This window comes from Panthera onca, chromosome C1, assembly GCF_046562875.1.
Source record: "Panthera onca isolate mPanOnc1 chromosome C1, mPanOnc1 haplotype 2, whole genome shotgun sequence".
Taxonomy (NCBI): Eukaryota; Metazoa; Chordata; class Mammalia; order Carnivora; family Felidae; genus Panthera; species Panthera onca.
Genome location: NC_138346.1, coordinates 76,712,948 through 76,729,632, shown reverse-complemented (window position 1 = coordinate 76,729,632; position 16,685 = coordinate 76,712,948). Strand labels below are relative to the sequence as shown.

The window sequence follows — 16,685 nt, the reverse complement described above, 5'->3', positions numbered from 1 at the left end:
CTGAGGTTGACTGATTTAATAGTAACCCGCTCTAAATATCTGATTTACGAAGACAACACAGTTGAGTAAATAAGAGTGGCATGATGTCAATGACATCCAAGTTAACATAATATGTAAGTAGCAACATTTTATACCTGATATTCTGCATCTGGTTTTAGAGATTCCTATAGCAGGGATAAAATTTGAAACATCACATTGACACAGATTACTGATGTTAGCATGTGGATTTCTAAGACCTGAGCAAAAGTTTATGCTGGCCTGAAAGGTCCAGAAGAATAGGACCACCATGATGACTTTTTATTACCCAAGATAAAAATATTTTCAACTTTTATTAACTTGGCAAATACTTGGGATAGTTCTCTTTGCTCTCATTTATTAAGACATTATATGACACCTTTTACATTTTTGTACATGTTGCTTTATTTACCGTGCTCACAACAGTACTGTGATGCAGGGATTTCGTCCTTTACAGAAGAGGGAAGTGATACTCCGTGAAGTATCTTAATAAGTTTACACAGTGGTAAAGTTTGGATGCAAAGTTGGGTTTGTTTCATATATCACATGGCTTCTTGAGCGATAGAAATGATTTTGTGGTTTCTCCCCTTCTATCAATACGTATGTTCACATATTGATGCCATTATTACTTTTGGTTCATGGATAAAAAGCAATGAATTGTGCCTTGATATGTTGCCTCTCAAACATGTACAGTAAAAGTGCCCTGTGGTTTTCATTGGAAGAAAGCGTATGTATCAAAGCTATTAATGTATTGAAACTTCTCACGTGTTCCATTAGTCGGTTTATTTAGATAAGAGTTCAAACGTAAACAGGAAAGCAAAATGAATCCCTTCGGTCAAACTGACGTTGCATGTCCACGCACTGTGCAGAACTTATCACAGGTTTTCTTTGTGCCCCATAGGGATGACTTGTCAAGCTCGAACATCTTACACTGAAGATGAAGTTCTTTGGGGCCATCGTTTTTTTCCCGTGATTTCCTTAGAAGAAGGGTTCTTTAAAGTTGATTACTCCCAGTTTCACGCAACATTTGAAGTCCCCACGCCACCTTATAGCGTGAAAGAACAGGAGGAAATGCTGCTTATGTCGTCCCCTTTGATAGCACCAGCCATTACTAACAGCAAAGAAAGACACAATTCTGTGGAATGCTTAGATGGACTCGACGACATGACTACAAAGCTTCCGTCTAAGCTGCAGAAAATTACTGGAAGAGAAGACTTTCCCAAAAAACTCTTGAGGATGAGTTCTACAACTTCAGAAAAAGCCTACAGCTTGGGAGATTTGCCCATGAAACTTCAACGAATAAGTTCAGTCCCTGGCAACTCAGAAGAAAAACTGGTATCTAAAACCACCAAGATGTTGTCTGATCCCATGAGCCAGTCAGTGGCTGATTTGCCACCAAAGCTTCAAAAAATGGCGGGAGGAGCAGCCAGGATGGAAGGGAATCTCCCAGCCAAATTAAGAAAAATGAACTCTGATAGATTCACATAACAAAACACCCCCGTAGGCATTATTTATTGTTTGATTTAGTAATAGTCCAATATTTGGCTGATGAGGTAATCCTCGAAGGAATCTGAAAGGTACATTTTTCCCCAGTCATATATGCATATTTGAGAACCCTTTCTTCCCAAGTATTGCCACTGTGCAGAAAGCAAAAGTTGTGTAAAGGGAGGACACCATAAGAAAGTTCTTATTAACGGGCATGTATTATCACATCAAGCATGCAATAATGTGCAAATTTTGCATTTAGTTTTATGGCATGATTTATATATGGTATATTTATATTGTATATTCTGGAAAAATATATATATATATTTAAAGAGGTGGTACTCTTCACGACATTTCTAACATATGTATTAAACCAAACATGAGTGGATAGCTTTCAGGGCGATAAAACTATATATATGTGTGTGTGTATATATATCTATATATATACACGTGTGTGTGTGTGTGTGTGTATATATATACCTATACACACACACACACACACACACACACACATACATACGTACATATATATCTGATAAAATTGTGATGTTTTGTTCAAAGTTGTAGTTCTTGTGCATGTTTACTTTATTAGGCTAGGAAGGCTTCTGGCATTAATTATTAATACCAAATATTTTAGCCTTAAATTATTTGTCATTTTAAAATCTGATTTAATGTTTTCTGCTGTTTAAGGTCCTGGGAGGTTATCAATTGTACTTTATATGAGGGAGTCACACAAGTCTATGCTATTTATGGCCCTGCATAAATATAACCATTATATTTAACTTATAAATTTTAGAGCATACCATCAATATGCTAAAAATTTCTTAGGATTTTTAAAAGTTGCTAGCACTAGGGGAAAATTGCTTAATTTGAGAATTGGTCCTTTTCTGGACTACTTCAAGTCTGGAAATCTGTTTTGTATATGATCTAACACAAATATGAGCTCTGAACAAATGCTGAATCATTGTAATCATTAGTAGCCAACTTATACTGAATATATCAGAATCTGCTTGAAACTACATAATTAATGGTCCCTGTTTCAAACTGAGGCAATTGGTAACATTTTCACTCCTTTTCTGGAAGTTCTGTCATTTTAAAAACCAATAATTTATTCTTGAAGAGATACGACAATACAATGAAACAGATGATAAATATCTATGCTTAAAATATGTATGTCTAAATGAGTCTCTTTTTTAATGCTGTTCTCTTGTTTGTGGCATTTATTGTATCAGGACAGACCTTTTTTCCTCACCTGGGGAACCTATCCCACCCCATGCCTGTCACTGGGTTCAGGGAGAATGTTATGTATATACCTGAGAGAATTTTTAATTAGATGAATTGAAGATATTTTACCCATATGGGCTTTTTTGTTTATTTGTTTGTTTGGTAAACAATGATTTTATTGGTGTCTTGGATGCCTGGCCTACCAAAGTAATTTTAACAGTACTATTTTTCTAACCCCAAGGTCTGATATTTATTACTCATCAGTGGAAATAAAAACTATTGCTCAGAAGAACACCTACAAAATAAAGATTTGGAATGCAGAGATTTTTATGAAAATTTATAAGTGCTCCTTATCAAAATGTCATAGATTTTCCTATAGTTTGGTTTGTTTTTTTTTTTTTTTGGTGGGGGGTGGGGGCATTGCAGTGTAAGTCTGTCCAGAATTTAGCTATTTCTCCTTATTAATATCTAAATCCTTAATGCCTGGTTTGGGCTCCCATTATTTCCTGGTTTTTTTTTAGCAATCCTGTGATGATTTTCTCACTGGAAAATTATTACATCAACAATTTTATCATTAACTACAATAATACCTTCTGGCTACCTCTGTATCAACCAAATTCTGTAGGTGCAAACAAATCCCAGGGAACTATTACTGGCAAAATGATCAACTTTGAGCATTCATCCACTGTGCATAGAGCTAGTTGTTCTACCCCTTGATCCCATTCTCTAGGTATAGGAAATGAACTAGCAGAGAGAGAAGGGGGTCTAGGGGGCATGAGATATTCATTATCAGTGGAAGAAACTCCATAGATCATTTAGTCCAAACACTTAAAACTAAATAGAGCCATAATTTAATTTGGAGAGTCATTCTAATTTGTCTTTGGTACCAAGGAAAACATGGACCAAAAAATGAACTCTCTGAATGTATTTCACACATTCATTCAAGAAAATTTTTGCATGTCTTTTATGTCCTAGGCCATTTTAACTCCTGGACATTTGGCTCTAAGGGGAGGTTGCTGCCCATTTAAACACTGACTATTGGTAGGAGAGTGGGGGGAGGGCGGCTGTGGAGACAGAGGGAGCACAGATAAGATGATTTCAGATACTCAAAACAACAGTGTAAGGTAAGGAAAACAGAATAACAAGATGGAAAATGGGTGTCATAAGAATTGATTATCTTAGAAGAGGTGAGCGGCTTAGGGAGGGAGTGATATATTTCAACAGAAATCCAATTGATGAGAAAAAAACCATGGTTGCCAGAATTAATTTTTCTTAGTGATGCTATTTCTTTATCTTTTCCACATATGTATGGGAAAGGTATGATTTCTGCATGTAATTGCAGTTTAGCCCCTATTGCGAAGTTGATCCGAGGTCCCAGTTTACCAGGGAGAGTTCCAGTTTATACCTGTTGTATCTGTGTAAGTAATAATAGCACTCCCTTTCACTCTTCGAGTGTCCTGATTTGGATGATACATTATATGGTGACTCTCCATTTTTGTTGAAACTAACTAAATTACGAAGTCTGATATATTTGGATAAAAATAAAAAATTGCTTTTTCTTCTCCTTTTGCTGATTTTTTTTTTATGCTGATCATTCCAAAAAAGATCATCTCCGTTTCTTCTATTTCATCCTGGAGAACTTATTATCCAAGTGATTTCATGTAACATTTGTTCAATCTGTATATGACATGTTTTCTCAGCAGTGAAAAGTTCTGCATTTTATTGACTGAATAAAAAATAAATCTCTGGTATTTCCATTTCAGGAAGTTATAAGAGCTCAAATCAAAGAGAATAAAAGTCAACTGAAGCCAGGATAATTGTCAGCCCACCAATGTAGTGACTATTGGAAAACAAAATGTAATGTATTCATTGAACTGAATAACTCTACTTAACAACTGGAAATTAGTCCCTTTTGTGGGATTTTCATGGTATAGCTCCTGTCATGGTAAAATATTTCATTCTATTTATCAAAATGATGTGAATAAAAGAAATATAATTATTTTGATAATGCTTATCCTCATTTGAAATATTCATCCTTCTCAGCAATATGTGAATACAGTTTTGTAAATATATACAAATTAAAAATAAGGATATTTTATCATTAGTTATTTTTGAAAAATTCTTATGTGCTTTTAAATTCATCCGTATATGGCTTTAAATACTAAGAAATGTATTTAGTTGTCTCAGTACTAAAAAGCCCATTTGTCTAGACAGGATGGGGGCAAAAATGGATTATTTCTGTTGGAGGAAGAGTGAGATTATGGGGAAGGTGGCCTATCCTCTGTCCGATTTATGAAAAATTCCTACAATTCCATAGTATGCAGAGAGTTCAGCTTGACTGCACAGCACATCTGTGGGCTCTACTTCAGAATTTGTGCTTAAATTACATTGTACATCATCTTCAAGTTAGAATCCAACTAATTGCATTTTCTGGCATGCAATTAATAATTACTTAAATGTGCAAGGTCATTTAGGTTACAAAAATATAAATTCATGTATTCAATGCTGCAAGTTCAGTTTTATAAAAACTATATTAAACTTTCAAAACATGATTGGGTTTAATTTTTACAGTGTGTTCATCATTTTTTCCACTTTCCAACAGTGAATTACTCATATTCCTTGACTTGGGTTGTTTATCATAAGCCTCTTACCTCTTAAAAGACAATGATTCAATCCATCACAACTCATTCCTTGAGGGTTACTTTTATTTTTGCTCTTTATTTGTGAGATGCTTCAGTAATATGGAACTTGCACAAAATAATGCAGACTGTTTCAGACGTGCATTTCTTGTAAGGAATCTTCATGACCCTCCTGTCCTTCGCTGAGCCAGTGCTTCCAAAGCCGTAGTAAGTAAAGCAATCAAATACGTCGTTTTCCTAATTTTGTTTAAATATCAAATCCCCCTTTTTAAAAAGTGTTGAGCTACTTTTCCTGAAAATGTTTCTGTAAAAAAACATGCTCCTAATTTTGAATCAGACAAGTTCTGTGATATGTAATGTGTCCAATTCCCTGGCACCTCATAGAATTAAGTTAAAAAACCACGTTCCTGAAGCTTCTGGCGTAGTGAGGTTCAAAGAATATACTCCTCATCATTCAGTAAGTAGAATTTTTTTTCTCTAAATTCTGCCTTTTTTACCTGAGAAGTTGCCTTGAAATCATGGCTGTTTCAGAATATTTGGGCTGTGTCTGATCAATGGATGCTACAAAGGGCAAATACGGGAAGGCCAATTAGCTCCCAATTGCTGACTAAAAACGGCACCTCTAGCCCCTGCTTGTCTTTTCCCAGCTCCCCGTGTCCATCACTTGCACAGTGACTTGCACACATTATGTGAGTCTTTACAATAATTCTACATGGTAAAGATTATCTTCATTTTATACTTGAAGAAACGGATTATCAGAAAGGCTCTTTAGCCAGTTTTTAGTTAAATGAAATCTACAAACAAGAGTAGTCCCTGCTCTCTGGGTGATACTGTTGTTACTTACATGCAAATCTCTAACCATTCTTCTAATGCTTCTTCCTGATTTTCCATTGGGGGGTATTAATCAATTTGCTTTTTATACTCTAGTAGACAAAGATCTAGTTCTATTTCAACTCCTGCTACCCACCACATCCACCCTCTGCTAAATTTCCAATATTGTAGTACCATATTTTTAATTAGATTAATTAGTGTTTTCGTTAGTGCTATCACAATTGAGCCCATGTGTTTGGATAATTTTTCTCACCCTTCATACCATATTCCCCCATAGGTTTAATAATTGTCTTGTTTTTTTCTTTGTGCGTGTCTGTGTGTGTGTGTGTGTGTGTATACACATATATATATGATTCAGCCACAGAGTCTTTTCCAGTTACAAATACTTTCCCATTAATTCCTCAAACACATTGCTATTTGAACAATTTTACCTTCTTAAGGAAATCTCTCCTGAAGCATTCTGACCTGCTCAATTAGGTAAATTTCTTTAAGTCTCCTGTATAGCTTTTGTTTTTGGATCTCCTCTATCAGCATCCAGCAGGATTCTGTTTGCCACATTCCCTGTTTCATGGAACACATGCTTTCATCTTTCTTGGTTGACTCTTTTTTTTTTTAATGTAACACATTTTCTAGGAGTTTCTGAGAAAGAAAATGTGGCAGTAAACTTTTTGATATCTTGATATCTTCAATAAATTAATATTTTCCTCATAATTAATAGTGATAGTTTGGCCTAATGTAGAGATTACTTTCCTTCTGAATTTCAGTGATGTTTGCTTTTTTTTTCCTAGTTCACAATGTTGCTATTAAGATGTCTCATGCCATTCTGACTTTCAATCCCTTGCATGAGACAAAGGATTAAAGGTTTTAGAACATTCTCGTCTTCCACAGTATTCTAAAATTCCAAGATTATCTGCCTAAGCATGAGCCCATTTTAGTCCATTTTGCAGTGCCCTTTCGACCTGGAAATTCATATTTTACGGACATTTTCTTAACTTCTATCTTTATTCCTCTCCATTTTCCTCTGTCTTTCTAGCATTTTCCTTATTTGGATGCTAGAAATCTTGGGATGATTTTTTGATAGTCTCATATTCCCTCCTTTGTTATCTCTTTGCATTTTTTCTCTACTCTCTTGTACATTTTCTTATCATCTATGACTTTCATTTGTGTCCATTTATTTGATTTCACTTATCTTCCAAGATTTTAAATTATTATATAATAATTTTAATTTTCAAGATTTTAAAAATTTTTTGGTTCTCTACATTTTTTTAGTTTTTTTTTTCTTTGTATCCTGGATAAAGGATCTTAGGTCTTTCAAATTATTAATGATAGTGTATTTTAAATGTTTCTTCTTTCTCCATTCCTGTTGTAGTATTTTCTAATATATGTGTTTTTTGGTCTGTTTTCTAGTGGGCCAATTACAAAGATGACTGAGGCTCCATGCAAATATATAGAGTAAGTCTAACTGAGGCTCTGTGCAAATGTATGGAGTAAGTCCAACCATGGTCTTCACTGTTCAGTGATACAGTTTAATATTTACCTGAAGTCAAGGGGTCCCTGGGTGGTTCCATCCATTGTCCAACTATTGATTTCTGCCTGGGTCATGATCTCACAGTTCGTGGATCCAGCCTTGCCTGGAGTTCTACACCGACAGCCTGGAACCTGCTGGGGAGTTTCTCTCCCCCTTCTCTCTGCCCCTCCCCTGCTTACACGCCTGGCTCTCTCTCTCTCTCTCTCTCTCTCTCTCTCTCTCTCAAGAATAAATGAACATTTTTAAAAAGTTGATTTTAATGGAGGAAAGTGTGCCTTTTCCTGACATCTTTGCACTGCTATGCTTTTAAAATCCCTCTGAAATCCTTCTTTTTTATTTATTTTTATTTAGTTTTTAGAAAGAGAGAGACAGAGCACCAGAAGAGGAGAGGAGCAGAGGGAGAGAGACAGAGAGTGAAAGAGAAAGTCTTAAGCAGCCTTCCTGCTCAGCACAGACCCTGGTGCAGGGCTCGATGCCATGACTCCTGGGATCATGACCTGAGCTAGAATCAAGAGTTGAGGCTCAACCGACTGAGCCACATAGGCGATCCTAAAATCCTTCTGTTTCCGTGTTTCAGGAAGCATCAGAGATTAATGCTTATATTTGATCTGCCCCTTTGAGAAAAACCCTAGTTAACTGTATTAGTTTTTTGTCACTGTTATAATAAATTACCACAAATTTAGCAACATAAATAATACAAATTTATTACTTTACAGACTGTAGCCAGAAGTCAGACATGGGTCTCACTGGGCTAAGATTAGTATGTCCCTAGGGCGGTGTTTGCTTTTAATAGCTCTAGAAGAGAATTCATTTCCTTCATCTGTTCAGTTTCCAGAGGCCACCCACAATCTTGGGGGGGTTCCCCCTCCTTCCATCGTTACAATCAGAAAAACTGAATCTCTTTGTGCCTTTCTTTTATAGACACATCTTGTTCTGACTTATCTGCCTTGCTCTTCTAATTTTAAATACCATTGTGATTATATTGGGCCCACCTACATAATGCAAAATAAGCTTCTCATCTCGTGGCCCTTAATTTAATCTTATGTGTCCATCCCTTTTGCCAAATAAGTTCACATATTCATGCGTTACAGAGATTAGGATGTGGACTTGAGGGGCCATTATTCTGACCAGTTCACAAACCTTTCTTATTTATCCCCTTTTATATAAACAGAATATAATCCGAACAAAAGTATTTTCCTCCTGAAATCTAAATATATTTTCATGTAGATTTAAAAATAAGGGCAGGCATTTATTTTCATTAATGATATCCTTCCATGCAAGGAAACATATTTAAGCAGACATTATTTAATTATTCCCTTAGGAATCTATTTTTGTCATAGTCTGTAAGCAAATGTCTGACCAGGTTTTATTTTACAACTCTTCATAGAGGAGAAACTAAAACAAACATAACAAAATAAAACAAAGCAAAACAATGCTTAATGAAACTGATTGAAAGTAACATCCATGACTTCAATGTCCTGAATCTAAACTTGTATGTCAGGTCTACTTTTTCTTGGCTGGCCAACCCCACCCTTTGGTCTTCCAACAATGTCAAGGGTGGATTTAAGTTTCAGTAGATCAACCTAAAAGCTGGTGTTGGTATTTGTTGACAGATAAATACTATTGTGCCATGTAGACCCTTAAAATGTATGTAAGCTTGTAACCTAGAAAATAATGTTAGAGATAAATCTCATTGTCTTTTAACCAAATCATCAGTGAACTACAGGCAGAGACTTGGGGAGCCCATGGGAGTTGGCACTTTGATCAAGGTTTAAGTTTCAGTGGCTAACTGACGGAGAAGGGCAGAATGGAAAATGTCACTTAGATGCAGGTTTAGTTTTGTAAATGAAAGCCAGTAGTGTGCCCTCTACCCAGTATTCCATTGTGAAGTCTAATGAGATTTATGGCTTCCTTTCTCATTGAGTTCATTAATAGATGATTGTTTGGTTTTTTTTTATTACCCCTTCATCTCCTCACCCTCTTCACTGCCAAAGTGACTTCTCAATTTTATAAAACAAGCTATATTGAAGGGAAATTGTGCACAGAATGAGACAATTAATTAGATTATGGACTCATATTTTGGTAACCCTGTATAAGTGTGATTTCACTGGCTGTCAATTTCCCTATGAATAAAATTTGTATTATGATATTATGTTACATTTTATATTCATATTTCACATTATTCATGTCTTTACTTTTATTAAAATACCTAGATTTGGATATGTGAATGAACTCTGTCATCCAACCATAGTTTTTTAACTCCTATACAATTCATGTTTAACACCAGACATTTTCCATTCTGCATGACTTACAGAGTTGATATTCAGCTATAAAGAAGACATTAAGTGTCAAATATTTGGTAAATTGAGATCTGTACCATGATAGGGATATACAAAAAGTAAAGATTAATTATAAACCCTAGGCTTGTTACTATCTGGATAAAGTAATTATGGATGACCAAGTTGGAGGGAAAAAATTGCTTCAGGAAATATGCATTGTATTTGGTCTTGAAGAGGGCAGTTTCCCCATACGTGAGAATCAAAATGTTGGTTACAGTTGAAATGGAGCACAAATTGCGAATGACCAGTATTCATATCAATAATCTGTTCTAAACCAGGAAGTTATTTTTTAGTCACTGGTTATTTGATTTATTTGGTTTCTTTCCCCAAAAACTACTAAATCCTTCCAAGCTGTCCAACAGGTTTTTTTTTATATGGGGGGAGCTCTTACTTTAGAATTATAGACTCCTAATTAAAATATAGTGTCCTAAATGTTTTGAAACATAACTGCACATAATACTGGGGGATTCAAGAAGGAAGGTGACCAATTCATATCTGTGTGGGGTTGGTCAAGGTTAAAGAAGGTGAGAAGATCTTCCAAAGTATTTTGCTGTAAGGGATACTAAGAACTGTGTTAGCAGAAATTTGAAAAGATAACATAGATAATTAAAAGGAAGAGAAGTAAAAGAATCAATGTGTACAGATTCATGGGGTTTGGAAGCCATATTTTGTTTTACAAATATAAGTACTTCAGAAAGGCTAGAATATGGGATGTGGGAAGTGAACTAATATGGAAGATGATTATAAAGGTAAGTAATGGCCCATTCCAAAAGAATATTATAATCCACAGAATACAGGTTTTTGGTTTTTTTTTATGTTGAAGACAAACTGTAAAGTTTCTAAAAGGATAATGGGATCAGATATGTATTTTAGAAAGTTTGCTCTTCCAACATATAATCGGGAAAAAATGAACCCCACAATTTCCGTTTCATTGGAACCAACATATTTTTCACTAAACTCTATTTATAGCTTATAGCCCTCAGAAAAAAAGAATGTATCAGGCTTACAAAATGTTGTAGGAAAATATACATAAAATGAATACACAAGAGAGATGAGAAAAAAACAAAAAAATATATTCAAACTTCAAAAATTAATATAGATGCTGTAACTGAATATATTTCACTCCTCGCAGGTAAGGGGGGAAAAAAAGGAAGCCATGTTATGTGGTTTTCCTTATCTGAAAGGAGAAAACGAACAATTCCCCAAAGAAATGATAATTTCAGATCTTTTCAGATCTCATTAGACTTTCACACAATGTCTCTTTCCTTAGCCATTGTAATCAAGCATTCCAAATCACCTTAACCAGTCCCCAAAGGAAAGTATTATTTGGAGGTTTATTTCCTCTCTTTCCTTCTTTTCTTACATTTAAGAACATTAAGTTGATTTAAAATTTTTTTTTTCAACGTTTTTTATTTATTTTTGGGACAGAGAGAGACAGAGCATGAATTGGGGAGGGGCAGAGAGAGAGGGAGACACAGAATCGGAAACAGGCTCCAGGCTCCGAGCCATCAGCCCAGAGCCTGACGCGGGGCTCGAACTCACAGACCGCGAGATCGTGACCTGGCTGAAGTCGGACACTTAACCGACTGCGCCACCCAGGCGCCCCAAAGTTGATTTAAATAAAGATGGAAAAATGCAAATTTTAAAGAAGCAAAGATTGAAAAACAGAACAATTTTGATATTGGACCGCTTGCTAATCAGGAGGTGATTTGTATCAGGTACATGTTTCAGGGAAATAACTCCTGTTCTTCTCTAGTACAAGATGGAATAAAAAAAATGCAATACCCAGTCTGGGCAAATCAATTGGAGTTATCTGACATAATATCATAGGTTTTCCATTATTTAAAGTTTAATAATTAATGATTCACTGGTAAAAATTCTAGAGTTTAAAATGTATTCAACAAAATATCTTTTTCCAATAATTTATTGAATGGAAATAAAAACTTGATTGTTATCAGACATCTCAGTAAGAAATAAATGTTTACACATTGACCCTTTCCCTCAAACTAGGGGTTCAGCATAGTGACCGATCAATGTAGACCACTTGTAGACTAATATTCATATTTAAGCCATATGTATTTTCATCCCTGAACTGTGCCAACTGTGATAAGATACAAATTCGACTTGCCCCTTTACAAGTTTAACTTATAGCTAATCTCACATCTATGGAAAGAAAAGTGAAGGCACAGCCAATCAGTGGTGTATATCTTGGTGTCCCCCAAATCATATAGATCACTTGGAATGTCAATAGAAATGGAATTGAATTGACCACCCTAATAATATCTGTAATAATGGGCACAGTTACAGTGCATTCTCTGAATTAATTGGTTAGCTCAGACATGTACCAACCTCTTTTCAGCCTCTCCATATAACTCAAGTTTACTGTGTATTTAGTAAAAAATTAAACATGCAGACACTTTCTGGTCTTATTAACAGGTTTGCTTTCAGTTTTCTCTCAGAAAAAAATCCTCAGTGTAGAGGCTTACATGGAAGAAATTTGTTTCTGGACTTACCCGAGTACGCAAAATGCTTACTGGCAGGTGACTTGGCAAAACCCAAAAAGGACACAGTACCGAAGAGGCAAGTAAGCCATAACTCCATCTCCAAACAATTTTAGAAATAGCCAAGCTGGCAAATCACTAAGCCATGTGTCTGTTTTAATTAGTGTCAAAATTCATGTCTATTCAATACATAAAGAATAACTAGAGTAAAGTTTCAAAATAATAAATGACCCACTGTGTTTCAGTGTCCATTTATACACATTTCCAGAAAGTTGAAAATGTGAAAATTATGCCCTTTGAGAGAGAAGAAAGAGACAATTATTATTTTAGATGTGTGCACTCACATATATGTGATTTCAAAATAAATATGCAAGTGGAAAAGGATATGAAAAATAGATAAAATTCTCTGATACTTTTTTTTTTTTTAACACATTTAAGAGGACTACTTTTGTACTTATCTACAAATGAGATGCTCAGGTCATAGAATAATTTCAGTTCAGTCTAGAGGAGGAAACTAATATCATAATGGAGAAAAGTCAGCAACTCCCAGTCTGCATCAGGCCCCTGTGTAAACACTCTGGATGGTTCAAATCATTTGCTTCATGCTGTGACTTGATTGTTAATAATTCTTTTCAGTAAACAGATGACATTTGCCAAACTGTAGAGCCATTTTCTTTTCCATAATCCTCTTCCAAATAGAAGTTAGCATCATGCCAATGAGGATATATCAGATTCTCTTCCAGAACTGTGGTACAAGGAAACATTCCTCAGGTAATAATGGGTGTGCGGTTACGATTCCAACCATCCTGCAGAAGGTTTTCAATAGGAGCCCACTGAACTCTTCCTTAATCTGCTTTCCTTTCCTTATCAATAAAATGGTCGCTTCTGACATAAAATATGCAGTAATAGTCACTGAGTGCTTTTTTTCTTATAAAATCTAATTAAAATGAGAGATCTTTTGATCTCCCATTCTTGGGTGAGACATATATGGACCTGCTTGTCTTTGAATAATAATTATGTCTTATAAAAACTTTCCTACTTAGAAGTAATATGGTCAAGACAGGTAAGAAATATTACTTCACTTGGGGCTGTAGGATTCATGGCAGCTTGCTTCTTCAAAGCCAAGAACAGAAAGAGACATAGGTGCTACACTTTTTATATATTTGTTTATTTTTAAGGTTTTTAAATTTATTTTGAGAAAAAGAGGGCATGCACACAAGCAGGGAAGGAGCAGAGAGAGAGAGAGAGAGAGAGAGCATCCCAAGCAGGCTCAGCGCTGCCAGTGCAGAGCCTGACTGGGACTCAAACACATGGACCATGAGATCATGACCTGAGCAGACACCAAGAACACTTAACCAACTGGGCAACCCAGGCACCCCTTATGTGTCGTGTATGTATAATTCCAAATCCCATCACCTTTGCCACACTCATTCTGTTTAAACCAGCCACAGGTCTTGCTGATACTCACATGTGGGGTTTACATGGAAGAGAGAGGGGTCATCTGAGGAATTGTTTTTCTGTCTGCCTTGGAAACTATGACAATTCTGAAAAGAATTTCACAGTCTGAAAAGATAAATTCCCCAAATTGCCAGAATATGTTTTCTGCTGTTGTCTCTATCTTTAAAAAATATCCAGGAAATCACCAGAATATGTCCTCTGCTGTTCTCTCCATCGTTAAAAAACATCAAATGTCAAATGGGTAGCACTCCACACAAACCTTCAGGTAGCTCAACAATTACATTTTTATTTAGTCCTACAAATGTTTAGAGACTTATAAAATGACTTGAAGAAAAGATGTGTATCTCTCAGTCAGACCTCACAATGTTCAGTGAGACTTTTACTGGAATACATACATATATTACATATACATATATGTATAACACACACATGCACACATACAATAAAACCTTAGTTTGTGAGCATAATTCATTCCAGAAACATGCTTGTAATCCAAAGCACTTGTATATCAAAGTGAATTTCAAAGAACCACTGGCTCAGTTGTGATAATGGGACATTTGGCAACATGTACTACTCATATTGCAAGACATCACTCATTGATCAAGTTAAAAATTATTAGAAATGTTTGTTTGGCTGCAGAACAGTCACAGAACAAGTTATTTTCAATGCAAGGTATTACTGTGTGTGTCTGTGTGTGTGTGTGTATGTATAGACACATATATATTCTCCTAATCACTGCTATATACATATACATATATGTTATATATACATATATGTAATTTTCTCTTTATTCTTAAATTAAAATGTTCTGTTCCTAATAGCCATTATAAATATGTGCCTCTTCTGTTTACTTGTGTATTTATTATTTTTTTAATTTTATCCTTTTTCCTGCTTTTTAGATTCTCAACCACAAAGCCTCTGAAGTAGCCTTTTAAATACAATAAAGTTGCAAATTTAAATAAAAGGATTTAAAAAAATCAAACATAAGCGTGACCAAACTAAAAAGACAGAAAAATTAAACAGAAATATGTGACTTAAAAGGTCTTACATTGTGTTTTAACTGGACTGAGAATTTGGGCTGACTTTACAGGCAAAATGACAGAAGGAACAATTATTTCATTTTTTTTTTGTACAGAAAAACTCATAGGAAAATGACGTCTTACGTATTAAGATTAAAGCTATCTCCATCTACGGTAAGTGTTTTCACTCCTCCATATATACACTAGAGACACTCAGGCACATTCATGCCAGGATACATGAAAAAATATTCACAATAGCATTGTCTATACTGTTGAAAACAAACAAACAAACAAACAAACAAACAAACAAAAACTACATGTCCTGCAACAGTAGAAAGGAAAAATAAATTGTAAGTCTATGATATTGAATTGTATAAAGCAATGAAAATAAAGGAACTAGACCATGGATAATAATGTGGATTAATTTTGCAAGCATAACATTGTATAAAAAAGAAAAAAAAATGAAAATTAACTTCCCACATGCATTTTTGCAAAGGACAACTCGACAGATACCATAGACTATGTTGTCAATCATATTCTGTCTGCAACCGGTTATCAGAATAACCGAGCTCCTGTAGATTTATCCTACAGCCTACCTCTGTAAGTCATAAAACATAAAACCTCACCACAAAACCGCACAAGACGAAATGTGAACATTTTAACACTTATTTGGATAACAAGGTATAAAAGTTCAGCAAGAAATGTGACACTGTTTTTCCCATAAAAATACCCAATAAGAAGATGACAATTTTTGCACACATTCACAGACTAAACATTATCCGGTTTCCAAAAGCAAAATGACATTTATATTCTATGTTTTGAATTTGTTTTTTTGTATCTTCTATGTAAGTTCATAGATTAACCTGATGTTTTGTATTAAAAGAGAATAATGTTTCAATAATTTCAAAAGAAAATAATTGTCTTTGATAACTTAAGCTTTTCATTTCCCTTTAAAATCATATCTTATAGAAGTAACTCTAGCATCAGTACAAGCCTGTGCATACAAATCCATTCTGTCACTGAATTCAAGAATTACTTTCAAACAGCAAGCACTTTTATTTTATTTATTTATTTATTTTAAACAGCAAGCGCTTTTAAAACTTATTTACAAACATATCTCTTTGTAGTAAGATCAAAGCACAATTAAATTTTGAAAATGCAAATAAGAGCAATGTTTCATTCACTAGTTTTGTAATGTTATGTATTTTACTTTTAATATTTTGAAGAAAAATCGATACGCAATATTATATTAGTTTCAGGTTACTGGATAGTGACTTGACAATTACATACATTACAAAATGCTTACCATGAAAAGTGTAGTTACCGTCTATCATCCTATAAAGTTATTGTAACATTATTGACTATGTTTCCTATACGTGCTTTTTATCCCTGGGACTTACTTTATAACCAGAAGTTTGTATCTTCTTAAAAATTGGTTCTTAAAATATTTCTTTTGAGGAGAGAGAGAGAACACAAGTGGGGAAGGGGCAGAGAGAAGGAGACAAAGGGTCTGAAGTAGGCTCTGATAACACAGAGCCTGACGTGGGGCTCAAACTCGCGTGAGATCATGACCTGAGCTGAAGTCCGGCGCTTAAATGACTGAGCCACCCAGGTGCCCCTGTGCCTTTTTTTTTTTTTTTAAGATT

General features: G+C 34.9%; 1 protein-coding gene across 2 annotated transcripts in view; it reads left to right on the top strand.

Annotated features, from left to right (window-relative positions):
• KCNJ3 (potassium inwardly rectifying channel subfamily J member 3) overlaps window positions 1-4,288 on the top strand; it is a 160,671-nt gene extending 156,383 nt beyond the window's left edge. The window contains exon 3 of one of the 2 annotated variants that reach the window (XM_060626639.3): window positions 917-4,288. In XM_060626639.3, coding sequence (XP_060482622.1) covers window positions 917-1,503 — 587 coding nt within the window. In that variant the 3' untranslated portion in view covers window positions 1,504-4,288. The remainder of the gene's footprint in view (window positions 1-916) is intronic. The other variant, XM_060626640.3, reaches the window with a different exon arrangement.
• Window positions 4,289-16,685: the final 12,397 nt, after the last annotated feature.